Source organism: Narcine bancroftii, chromosome 3 (genome assembly GCF_036971445.1).
Source record: "Narcine bancroftii isolate sNarBan1 chromosome 3, sNarBan1.hap1, whole genome shotgun sequence".
Lineage (NCBI taxonomy): Eukaryota > Metazoa > Chordata > Chondrichthyes > Torpediniformes > Narcinidae > Narcine > Narcine bancroftii.
The window spans coordinates 50,410,996-50,424,598 of NC_091471.1; the positions used below are offsets into that span (position 1 = coordinate 50,410,996).

At 37.7% G+C, this 13,603-nt stretch overlaps 1 protein-coding gene across 2 annotated transcripts in view; it reads right to left on the reverse strand.

Annotated features, from left to right (window-relative positions):
* Nucleotides 1-13,603, reverse strand: part of adamts12 (ADAM metallopeptidase with thrombospondin type 1 motif, 12) — a 727,938-nt gene that overhangs the window by 419,652 nt on the left and 294,683 nt on the right. For both annotated transcript variants that reach the window (XM_069924031.1, XM_069924030.1), the window contains exons 6-7: nucleotides 2,251-2,375; nucleotides 586-735 (exon numbers count right to left, since the gene is read on the reverse strand). In XM_069924031.1, coding sequence (XP_069780132.1) covers nucleotides 586-735; nucleotides 2,251-2,375 — 275 coding nt within the window. The remainder of the gene's footprint in view (nucleotides 1-585; nucleotides 736-2,250; nucleotides 2,376-13,603) is intronic.

Below are 13,603 nucleotides of genomic sequence, written 5' to 3' on the forward strand. Positions count from 1 at the left end.
CATTAAAAATAAGGTGGAACTAATTATCGTACTTATCATATTTTTTTCAAATAGTGTTATTCTCTGCTGTGCGAGCTCATTGTATCACAGTTGCACCAGCATTGGTTGATTCTCAGTCCAAGACTTATTAATTGAAATTGGTCTGACATTTTGCTGATCTAATTTCCTGACATAGTGCTATTGTCTAACGATCAAGAAAAGGATGAAAACGCAAGGTAATTTTAACTCTTTGAACTCCGTACCCCAGTTTTCAGGGACTACCAGCAAGCACATATACTCTGTGTCCCTGTTTTCAGGGACTGGTTTTATACCCAACCACCAGCTGGTTCATACTGGTATTCATACTGTAGTTTATCCATGGACCCATTCTAGAGTATATATTAGTATATATTATGAAAGGTTAAAAATGGCCAGAGTCCAAATGGTTAGCCTTCCCTAATTTTGGGCAGTTCTAGTGCAGTGCAGAATTTCTCTTTGGAGAACATTTTATCAAATAATTCAAACTATTTCTATAGGGACATATCTATGTATTTGAAATGAAATGTATACAGAATTGCACCCTCTGCTTTTAAGGGAATGAAATACCTGTGGCCAATCTCGTGTGCGATGGTGAATGCTACTGGCAAGCCAGAATCCTCATTAACATTGCAGCTTCGAAGTGGCTGACACATTCCTGAGACGTGAGATAACCCTAACGTCTCACAGGGACGATTCATACCAGCACAGATATCCTTCCTACAATCAGAAGGTATTTAGCTCATTGAAAAATTGAACATTTTTTTTATCTTTATATAAATCAAACATGCACTAATCTTTTTATAGATTTCTACACAACTACTTGCTTCCAATTTCATCAACATTAACTGGAGTGTAACAAACAGTGTAAGAACAGAACATATTGCTTCCATAAATATCACTTCTTTGAGAGACTAGTTTCAAGCCAGATTCTTAAGCATGAATATCAGAGAATAGTTAAGATTATGATGAAAGCCATCCATTGTTAATGTAACACATTCTGATCGCAGATAAAGCACTCAAAGACATAATGCACATAATACATGCATCAGTAAACTAAGCACAGTGACATTCCAGTGAGATTCATTTTACTAAATTGCTTTTAATGGCTATTAATCACATTTAGATTAAACATACTGATATGAACTGCATACATTATTCCAATACAAGCACTGAAGACAGAAAGGATGAAGTAAAATATAATGGTACATGTATACAGTTGTGTATTTCACTAGCAGGTGTACCCTCAACTAATCATATAATTATAGAATTCTCAACCCCTCCTGCTCCTAACAATGACTGACAATTTCAAGCCCAAAACATCAGTTATGTACCTCTGCCTTTGCTACATAAACGACCATGTTTGACCTGCTGAATCTCTCCAGCATTGTGTGCTTTTACTTCAACAACGATGTCCACAGAATTCTGTGTTTTACCTCGGACAGCTTCAGATTCATTGCTTCCTGATTGTTCTTGCACTCATTTCTCTAACCTTGTTTAGAAATTATTTCACTCAATGGGTGGTGGAGGTTTGGACTCAATGCCTGAAAGGTGGTTCCAACAAAAACATTTGCCATGCTTTAACTATTATCCAGATATCACATGAAAATTTGTAATCAGCAGGGCTATGGAGCAAAAGCAGAGAACAGGAGAAATCTACAGTCCATTTCTGCTCAGTATAGAGATAATTAGCAGAATGTTCTCCTTCACTGAATGCATTATCAATTCTATACCTCATTCAATTCCGGCTTTCAGGAGTGTATTTACTTACTCCCCTAAACTTTCAAACATTTTCACAACTTTGAAGATGATCCTTCCACCAATCCACACCACTTTGCAGTTACATTTGTGATACAAAAACATTTCCCCATTCCTTGTGTGATCAAAGTCTTTATGTGTTGGAGTAATGTATGTGGATGGATGGAGTGGGGTTAGGGTGGTGCTTTAGATTTGGGACATGAATAAGCTTGAAAGAGAAGGATCATTTGCAACCATCTTCCTTTTATAATATATTGGAAATTTCCAGATTTAATTGCTGGCACATTTATACATGACAAACCTGGAAATGTCAATGCACCAGCAAGTGAACCCGGAATTTCCTTACAAACTGCATGTGTGAACATTCCAATTATATGTTCTACAATGACATGTACTCCATCATCAACATGGATGACATTGCCCAGTTCTGATACCATAAGGTATCAAGCCATTTCCCTTCAGAAAAAAGAAACTAACCTAGTTAGCAACACGGCCACATCGTGGTGATTTGGACTGGAATCACTTTTCGGATTCATCTTCTTTTGCCACTTGCAAAAACTGGAAAGTGTATGGTCAGCGTGATGAATGATTTTTAGTTCTTTCTGTAAAGTTATTCAGATAAAAACATATTTGAAGTTGCAATATAATTACACAAATGGATACAACAGGTTATTTCCATTAGAACATTTTCAAAGACTAATTGGCAATGAGGTTTTTCTATGCGCATCATGTCCAAAACACGAGGAACATCGGTGGACCCCATGTATAATTTCCTAAGTCAGGTTTCTGAAACATGTATCCACTATTGCACAGTTCTTCAGCATACGAAAATGGGCAGCAGTGAAATTAAGATTCCAAAGAACCACTTCCGGCTAACTTTCTGCCCTGGACTGCCTACTGTGACTTTGGTGGATGTGAGGTAGAAGGATTTTGCTTCCTTCAGGACAAGGTGACACTTTCACTACACTGTCACACTCACTGAGTTGTGATGCAGTTTGGACCGAGCCAATTTTGGTCATCTTTGCTCATGGTAAATCTAATCATTCCTCACGACTGGAAACTACCAGAACCAGAACAAAGTTAAGACTGGAAGTCGTCTAGGCAGCTTTGGGGTGATTTTCATCACATGAATTCTCAATATTAACTATCTACTGAATCTGAATGGAAAGTCTACAACAGGGGTGGCCTAATTTTTTTTTGGTTGTTGGCCACATACAGAAAAATATAAGGAGTCATGGCCAAACAATATTAAGTCCAGTAATTTTCAACTAGTTACACTCCAGAAAAAAAAGTTATTTTAGACCAGAAAACCCCTGTGCCATAAAAACTAAATTTTCTGTCAAAATAACTATACGACGCCAACAAACAGTTTAAAAATTGACATTACAATAGTTGATTGATGATGGAAGCTCACATACTATAGTGGGCATATCTGCATCTGCTGCTCTTTAATTTAATTTAAATGACTACAATAAAATGGGTGGCATGGTAGCAGTTAGCGCAATGCCATTACAGCGCCAGCGATCGGGACTGGGGTTAAAATCCCACACTGTCTGTAAGGAATTTGTACATTCTCCCCATGTCTGTGTGGATTTTCCTGGGGACTCCTGTTTCCTTTTTCCATTTGAAACATATAGATTAATTTGGTATAATTAGGTGGTACGGCATCGTGGGCCAAAATGGCTTGTTACTGTGCTGTATGTCTAAATTTTAATTTTTTTTTTAAATGGATGATAAATAAGAACAGGAGAAAAGATCAAGAAAAAGACATGGCAGTCACCAATATTCCTCCACAACTCTCAGTGAATGCAATTCAAGGACCAAGTGCCCACCTTAATGATTAAGATGCAATGTGTAAATCTGTGGATAGGCTATTAAAGTTAACAGATTCCTTGCAAATCAAACAAATATGCATCCCCTTGACTTTTGTGGAAAAGTATTCATTTTTCCACCATCTGAAATTTTCAGCACTCCCTTGCTATTTCCTATTTTTTCCGCTCCATCATGTTTAATCAACTGAGGTAAATTTTTTTTTGAACTGAGCTAAACATTTTCATCAATGAGAAATATTACAATGGCTGTCTAGTAGTTGTTCAAAATGGCCGTGACATCTAGTGGTGAAAGTAAGAAGTGCAACGTACATGCAGGGTTATTTATTGTTAGAGACTATGTTCTAATGGGCCATATTCCATTTTATTTTTAAAATGAACCTTAGCCACTTAAAAATAGGCAACATGCCACAGTGGCCTCAGAGCTGTAGTTTGATCTCCACTAGTCTACATTACTCCATTTAATTATACTAATACTCCTTTTTAAACTTTTATGGTAGACTAATGCTTAATTGCTTTATCACCTTCGACATCATCTACATGTGTACTGTGGAGAGCATTCTGGCTGGTTGCATCATTGCCTGGTATGAAAGCACCAACTTTCAGGACAAGAATAAACCCAGAGAGTTGTTAAATTGGCCTGCGACATCACACGCACCAGACTTCACTCTATCGAGGACATCTACATAAAGCAGTGTCTTAAAAAAGCACCTCTATCCTCAAAGATCCCCACCACCCTGCCCTCTTCACTCTGCTACTATCGAGAAAAAGTTACAGGAGCTTAAAGACGAGCACTCAGTGCCACAAGACAGCTTCTTCCCCGCTGTCATCAGATTCCTGAATGATCAATGAACCAAAGACACTGCCTTAATTTTTGTGCACTATTATTTTTATAGTAATTTTTATATACTTTATTTAATATAAAACCACTTAGCAAATATATAACAATATTTCAAACTTAATCCAAATACATGTGGTGTTTTATAAAAAAGAAAATAAAAAAATACAAAAGAAAGAAAAACCTCCTATAAAACCCCCACCCCCTCCCCCAACACTCTACAAACTAAAAGAAAAAGAAAAAGAAGAAGGACAAGAAAGCCACAACAGGCAAACTTCACTTTCCAATACATTTAAACTTCTAAATATTCATAGAGATCTAGAAAAGGGTATGTTCAAGATTCATTTAAATTTTAATACCAACAGTTTGTAAACATGAGCTACATATTTCACAAAATGTATGATATTTATCTCTTAAATTATAAGTAATTTTCTCAAGTGGAATTCAACTCCAAACTTCTGTATGCCATCTATCCATTCCCAAATCAGTATCTGACTTCCAAGTTATAGCAATATATTTTCTAGCTATTGCCAAGGCAATATGAACAAATTTTAATATATTCAATTTTAATTTCAGTTTAATCCCTCAAACATCTACCAGTAAAAATAACATTGGATCCTGTGGGAATCTTACTCCAATTGTTTGTTTTAATAAATTACCCAAATCAAGCCAAAAAGGTTTAATTGTGGAACACTGCCAAGTCAAATGCAAAAAAAGTACCAACTTCTTGTCCACATCTAAAACATAAATCTGAATAAATATAATTCATATTATGTAACTTTTGTAATGTTAAATATAACTGATAAATAAAATTATATTGAACTAACCGATATCTCACATTTATTGTACTTTTCATACTCTGAATCTATCTACGTTCATCTATTTGATTATTTAAATCTACCTCCCATTTATGTTTTGATTTTGAACTCCTTATCAAGCCTTCTTTTGTAATAATTTATACATATCTGAAATAAATTTCTTTGCATCCCTAGTACTTAATAATAATTCTACTTCTGTCTCCACTGGTAATAATAAATCTACTAAATTATGTTAAGATGAATGTTTTTCCTTGAATACAATATTTAGTTCAATCAATTCCAATTTAAACTCCTCACAAAATTTTAAGGAATTAAATATTTGTGTTATAAAATTTTTAAAGAAAGGCAAAATAGCTAGGGTTTCTTTGGAAAAATTGATATGGAAATACAATTTAGGAGGTATACAGCTCCCCAATTTTATGAATTATTATAAAGCAGCACAGTTGAGATTTATTAATGTAACGTATGAGTTAAATAATGTTCCAGCATGGGTAAATATAGAACTTGATAAAATAGGAAAAACAGATTTACAACATTTTATATATAAATGGAATGCAAGATTGTTAACAGCAAATAGAGAAACACCCATGCTGAAACATTTAATTGAACTTCAAAATAAAATTAATAAAAAGATTGGAGGAAGAGGTTTAATGTCTAAAAGAACACCTTTATTTCAAAATTGACTTTTTCCATTTTCTTTGGAATTTTTATTTAAAATTTGGCAATGTTGTGGAATTAAGAAAAGTAACGATTGTTTTGAGGCCAGGAAATTTATTACTTTTAGTAGAATGAAGGAAAAGTTTAGGATATTAACAAATTTTTGTTATTATCCAATTAAGAGTTATTTTGTGAAATTTTTGGCCAAGATTTACCAGTGGAGACAGAAGTAGAATTTTTTTTATATAGTAATGTTGTAAGATGTTGATTCCATTTTATGCGAGAACAAAATCAAAATAAATGTTTCATGCTCAGTCTTAATAATAATTATCATTATTATGTAAAATACATTCAGCACAGGTACAACATGGCTGTTCAGCTGTATTCATGTGGTTTTATTTAGATTAAACTGCACTATTTTAATTCATCATCTACAACTTAAAACAAAAATTAAAAACACTGGCATTTTAAAAATTTGCTGGGTAATGCTAGAGAAAAATAGGTCCAGTCACAATTATAAAAAGATACAAGTTATCAGATGGAAATCATTTGCCAGAACTGGACTTTAACAATTTCATTCAAACAAATGTTTAAAGTGTTAACTGATTTCAGATCAAGGTGAAATGTATTTCCTGTCTTATTTTTATTAAGATAAGCATTCAATGTTGCCGAGAATACATCCTACCACTTCTGATTGGATTATTAGCAATTTCCAACACTGAGGCAAAGCACCAAAGTATACTTGATAGGTATGGAATCCTATTAAAGGATGAGTTATGCCTTTAGGACAGGAGTGTAGGATGTTTCTCATAACAAATAAATGACCACACTCAAACATCAAAGATTCCCACAGACTACGCTTGCTTAAAGGCTGAGATTTTAAAAAATCTTATCCCTGAAAAATTTCCATGATAGAAACATTTCTCTAACTTCACTTTTTCTTGCATTTCACATTCACTGTAATTTCCATTTGTCTCAGATTTGTACCAGGTCTGGACATATACATTATAAATTTGGTATTTTGTTTGTAGTACAGTATTAAAAAATCAACTGTTCACCTTCAGACAATATTAATGCTTCCAGACCAATTATATAATTTCACAGCTCCAGGACATCTAACAGAAATTAATTCTCCATTGATTTGTCTTGAAATTCTGTGGGATTTTGCTAAAAGAGGACCTGATCTGTGTTTCACAGTTGCTGCATTAATGCTATGCTTTTAAGGAAATCAGGCCTTAAAAGATTGCCTTGTAAGTGAGGGAAAACAGGGGTGAGAAGCGAAAACAGTCATCTCCAGTGGCCATTCCAATGAACACCATGAATCCCATTCACAGCAATAGAGGATAAAAATTAAGTTCTCAAATATCACAGCGAAGTGCACTAAGCTGTGTAACATGGGACTTTTGTGATCTATTGAGGGAACACAAAGTGGCAGGGGTATGGGAACCAGAGTGATAGGGAAAAGGGTAGGGAAGATAAAGTAATGGCCAGGAAAAGTAAAATAGGAAAAGTAATGTTGGGAGGAGAAAGTCAAAAATCAGATGGTGCAGTGAGTTTTCAAGTTAATGATAGTGTTAAGAAAATTACAAAGAAAAATAGTGGACAGAAAAATCAAAAGAAAAGGTGACAGAAGTCACTAGATATTAAAAGGACAAAGAGCATAAGGACACTTTATCTGAATGCCCGCAGTATTAGTAATAAGGTTTGTGAACTTGAGGCACAAATCGGTACCCATGCCTATGATTTGGTAGCCATCACGGAAACATGGCTACAAGGTGACCCTAAATGGGAATTAAACTTTCAAGGGTATCAGGTGGTGCAAAGAGATAGATAGGATGGTAAGGGAGGTGGAGTTGCTCTCTTAATCAAAGATGAGCTCCAGGCAGTAGTGAGGAATGATATAAGATCTAAAGAGCATAATGTTGAGTCCATTTGGGTAGAGATAAAGAATAACAAAGGGAAAAAATTATTGGTGGGTGTTATCAAACTATTTCCCCTTCAAATAACAATAGTTTAGTGGCACAGGAAATAAATAGAGAGATAAGTGAGGCATGTAATAATGATATGGCAGTAATCATGGGAGACTTTAACTTCCACATAGAATGGGAAAATCAAGTTGGTCGTGGGAGTCTAGAAGAGGATTTCATAGAATGCATCCACGATAGCTTTCTTGAGCAGCATGTTAAGGAACCCACAAGAGAAAATGCTCTCCTGGATCTCGTGTTGTGCAATGAGATAGGTAGAGTAAATGATGTAATAGTCAGAGACCATCAGGGAAATAGCGATCATAGTATGATTGAATTTCTCATTCAGATGGAAGGGGATATAGTTAGATCTAAAACTAATATATTAGGCTTAAACAGGGGTGACTACCATAGGATGAGGGAGGAATTGGGCAGAGTGGACTGGGAGCACAGGCTAATTAATTAAACAGTTGAGGAACAGTGGAAGATTTTCAAAGAAATATTTTGTAATGCTCAACAAAAATATATTCCGGTCAGGAAAAAGGGCAGCAAGAGAGGGAAAAATCAACTGTGGTTAACAAAGGAAATAAAGGAGAGTATAAAATTGATGGCGCAGGTGTACAAATCTGCAAAGAGCAGTGGGAAACTGGAAGAGTGGGAAAACTTTAAGAGACAACAAGGGTTTACAAAGCGGGTAATAAGAAATGGGAAAAAGGATTATGAAAGTAAATTGGCACAAAATATAAAAACACAAAGCAAAAAATTTTATAAATATATAAAATGGAAGAGGGTGGCCAGAGTTAACATAGGACCCTTGGAGGATGAGAAAGGAAAATTGGTAGCAAAAAATGAGGAAATGGCTGAGGCATTAAACAAATATTTTATGTCAGTCTTCACGGTGGAAGACACGTCCAGCATGCCCAAGTGCGGAGTTAAGGATGCAAATGTTGGGGAGTGCCTTGATAAAATAGTTGTAACAAAGGAAGTAGTGATGGAGAAACTAATGGGACTAAAGCCAAACAAATCACCTGGTCCTGATGATATGCATCCAAGGGTTCTGAAGGAAATGGCAGAAGTTATAGTTGATGCATTGGTGGTCATATAACAAAATTCCTTGGATTCAGGGCAGGTCCTGGCAGACTGGAAGACAGCAAATGTCACGCCACTTTTTAAGAAGGGATGTAGGCAAAAGACTGGAAATTATCGGCCAATTAGCTTGACGTCTGTAGTTGGAAAAATGCTTAAAGCCGTCATTAAAGATGAAATAGTGAAATTTTTGGAACATAAGGGTTCAATCAGGCAGACGCAGCATGGTTTTAGAAAGGGAAGATCTTGTTTGACAAACTTGTTAGGATTCTTTGAGGATATAATGGGTGCGGTGGATAGAGGGGAACAGGTTGATGTTGTATATTTGGATTTCCAGAAAGCGTTTGATAAGGTGCCGCACAAGAGACTTATCAGTAAGTTACAGGAAAGTGGAGTCCGGGGAAGTATATTGGCCTGCATTGAAAATTGGTTGTCTGACAGGAGGCAGAGAGTTGGGATAAGTAGGAGTTTTTCAGGTTGGCAGAGAGTGGTAAGTGGGGTGCCGCAGGGGTCAGTGTTAGGCCCACAACTGTTCATCATTTACATTGATGACTTGGACGAGGGGACAAAATGTGGTGTAGCCAAGTTTGCGGATGACACCAAATTGAGTGGAAGAGCAAATTGTAATGAGGATGTGGAGAGTCTGCAGAGGGATATAGTTAAGCTGGATGAGTGGGCAAAGGTCTGGCAGATGGAGTACAATGTTAGTAAGTGTGAGGTTATCCACTTTGGCAAGAAAAATAAAAGAGCTGAATATTATTTAAAGGGTGAAAAACTACAGCATGCTGTAGTGCAGAGGGACTTGGGAGTGCTTGTGCATGAATCGCAAAAAATTAGGTTGCAAGTTGTAAGGTAAAACATCATGAGATGGGAATGTGTAAGGAGTTACCCTGTGCAGGGCTGTAACAAGATGTGAATGCATCCTTGTACTTACAAGATAAGAGAGACATTGATGGATTGAGAGGCAGGAAGCTAGCAGGGAAAGGATAGCAACAGTTTTAGTCATTGGACAAGTAATGATATGATGATGTTCTAAGCACGTATCCAAGGGTATAAGAAAATCACCATTTTGCTGATAACGGGAGAATGCATTCTCCGACTAACATTGTTAGTTGCAAGTGTTACAATCCGGTAATAAAGAACAAAGAACCCTGATTTCGACTCAGTCTGGTGTTTGTCTCACTCATTCATGAACAAAGCAGACCTAACAATTTGGTGACCCCGACGTGATGGGTGAGTGAACACTGGACGACGGTTTCTGTTTTTTCTGACAATCATCTCAGCCGGCTGATAAAAAGGTCCAGAGAAGCCTGTTTTAACAAAATTCTCTTTTTTTTAAAATCTTTATGATTGTCAGTAAGAACTGGAGATCGGACAAATTAGACGACCACAATTGAAGGTCGCATGCCAGGATTGTAACACGTAAGTGATTACAGACAAGATAAAAGTCCTTAAGGTGTTTGAATGACATTTATTAAGTGCTTCGCAAGAAACTACTAGAGTTTAAAAGTCTTTATTGTGTCGTTGCAAAGTCCAATAGAGTGAGAAGGTGGTCTATAAACAATTGAGGACCTGAGTTTTCTGCCCTAAACTGGTTATTAAGAGGAGAAATCTCCCACGTGAAGGTTGGGCTTTGAAAGAAAACAAAGGTTCAGGTTTATTGGCCTCAATTGTATCTGAGAGACTGACTTATAAATGTCCGGTAGGTATGATAATGTCTGTACACTTGAGAAGTTAAGAATTTATTTCCCCAATTCGCCGTGGTGGAATACCACAGCAGACACTAGAGACCTTGAGACAACAAAAAAAGTACTCAGGGACGCCTGCCTGGTGAACAAGAATGACGACAGAAGGCTGCGACAGCTGTGTCCGGATCAGGTAGGAGATATTAATGAAAAAGTTGACAAACTCCTAAGAGACACCCGGTTTATTCGAAATACTTTTGATAAGTTAAATGAGGGTATTCCCAACATCACCAAGGAGATAAAGTTACGTAAATTCATAGATTGGTACAGGGAAACAGGACAAAAGTATAGCCCAAATATTTGGTTTTCTAGTTGTAATTTAACTTTCAGAACCCTTTGGGAAAACAGAGAGTGGAAAACGAGCAATCAGAGTATACAGGACAGTCTGAAGTCAATTGGAGGACAAGACTTAGAGACTGTTCTTTTAAAAGATATTAGTCATCCAGCTTGCAAGGAGACATTTTTAAAAGCAATTTTCGTTGACATAGATCCCCTAAACGGACAAGAACCTAAATTAAAACAGGCATTAGAAAGCGGTCCCGCAGCTATGGCTGTACAGTTGCCTGCTGACTTTTGACCAAGTTATTAACGAAATTAATCAGGAATTAGAGGAGCGAAATACCAGTAATGCGGCATTGGAAAAACAAAAAATGCTCCGAAAATGTGTAGACCGCTGGAGGAAGAGGGGTTGGTTACCCGGGGGCACTGAGATGTTCCTGACAGATAAGGGAAACAAAATTTTAAAACGTAGAGTCTTAGGCAAGCTGGAAGAAACAAAACGGGACACAGAAAACAAAATCTTTAATCGCGAGTCAGCAAAAAAGAGGGTGAGAGACAAGGAGATTCAGTACCGCGATGTCCTAGCTCTATTTGAAGAATTTGGTCTCCCTGGTAACCCACCTGTTACTGCCCCTGTAGAAATAGCTTGTAGACCCCCGCCCTATACATATGTGGAGTCAAAAGGTGCCCCTGGCACCCCAGATGGGATCCTGGAGTCACGTCCCTTATATCCAGATATTGAGACACTGGGGTGTGACAAGAACCTCGGGAATAGGGACACATCAGACGAGGTACAGGCCCCTTTAATAAAAATAGAAGGGGGAGTAATAGATGTGGAGACCCCTCTGGAGTCCAAGAAAATAGAAAAGGAGTTAGAGATACAGAAATGGAACATGAAAAAGGTTCAGGATAACATTAAAAACTTAAACAGAGATATTAATGTGCTGGGGCAGATCAGTGAGGATCAAAAAGAATTAATGGTAGGTGTATTGAAGGAAGTGGAAAAGATAACTACAACACTGTCAGGAGAAATTAAAGCTGAAGGAATGGTAATAGGAGTAAAGGACGAAAAGTGTAGTACAGATGTGGAAACGAGATACGATCCACCATGGGAGGAAAGTAAAAGGAAAAGACTCGGGAGGGAGAAAAATAGACATGCCTACCTGGACATAGTTAGGACAAAAGAGAAAGATGTGAAACAACTAAACTATGGCCGAAAAGATTATCTTAGAGATGAACGTGACCAATATACCTTTGACCCTGAGACATTGGAAGCTGATAGGGACAGTGACAGTGACGAAGAAGAGTCAGAACAAGGTGGGATAAATAAATGCATGCCAAGAGTAAAGAAGGAGCAGAAATCCCCAAAATTGAGATATCAATGCCCATTACTGATCACGGGACGGGGAACTCAAAAATATGTACCCTGGTCACGAATGGACTTAGAGAGTTTAATGAAAAAACTACCTCCGTTGAGTAATGGGGCTAGTCCATGGATTTCTTGTTTTGAGCGAGAAACCTGCCAAGAACAATTAGCACTCGCAGATGTCAGAACTATCATGATAAAATTAAAGGCAGAAGGGGCCCTGAAGCAAATAGAGAGAATTGTAAGAAGCAGTAAATTGGGGGATGAAATAGAATTTAACCCACTTCGGAATAAATTTTGGGAAGCACTTAGAGAAACATTTCCTACACCCTATAGTTTGGATGCCTTGGTAACCCTTCAACTAAAGGAAGGAGAGACTGCACACGAGTATTTCACTCGAGCATGGGACTTATGGGAAACAGGGACTGGAGAAAGACCCGACCACAGCCCCTTAGGAAGGGCTCACTTTCGTAATGGGATAATAAACGGACTACCTGCTACGGTTCAAGCAAAATTAAGGGACATTGTGGGATTAGAGACAATGTCAGAGGATTTGTGGAAAAGACACCTGACACATGCAATCAAACGACATCGTCAATCAGAGCATGCTAAGTCAGAAAGTGCGTCCCAGAAGGAGGTGGACAAGACAACCGATAAATTGGTGAGAGCCATAGAACATATAGGGGTTAAATTAGCGGCCCAACAGATAGTCCCACAGGTCATGGGGCCAGTGATAAATCCGGGACCCCAAGTAAGAAATGGTTGGGAAAGACAGCTAGGTACAATGTATAGAGGGGAACATGCAGTATGCTGGTACTGCCAAAATCCTGGACACTACCAGCGGAACTGTCCGGAGGCTGGGAGAGCAAGGGGAAAAAGATTACCCTCTATTAGAGGCTATCGGGGAAGAGGAGGAAACTTAAGAGGACAAGCAAGTGGTAGGGGTGGACACATGGATGGGCCCCAGAGAATCGGGGGGTGGCAGAGTGATCAACAAGTCCAGGCACCTCAGTGTAATGACTATATTGAGGAAGGTGCTGAATTTGATTATTGAAGGTGCCCTGGAGAATCAAAAATCACGCCTCCCTGGGAGCCACCAAAAATTTGGGGGACGGTAAATGGAGAAAAAATTGAATTTATGGTTGACACAGGGGCAGCAGTTACGACAGTGATTAAAAAACCCCCAGGGAGCACATTTTCGGGCAAAACATTATCTACAATAGGATTCTCCGGGATAAGGGAAACACA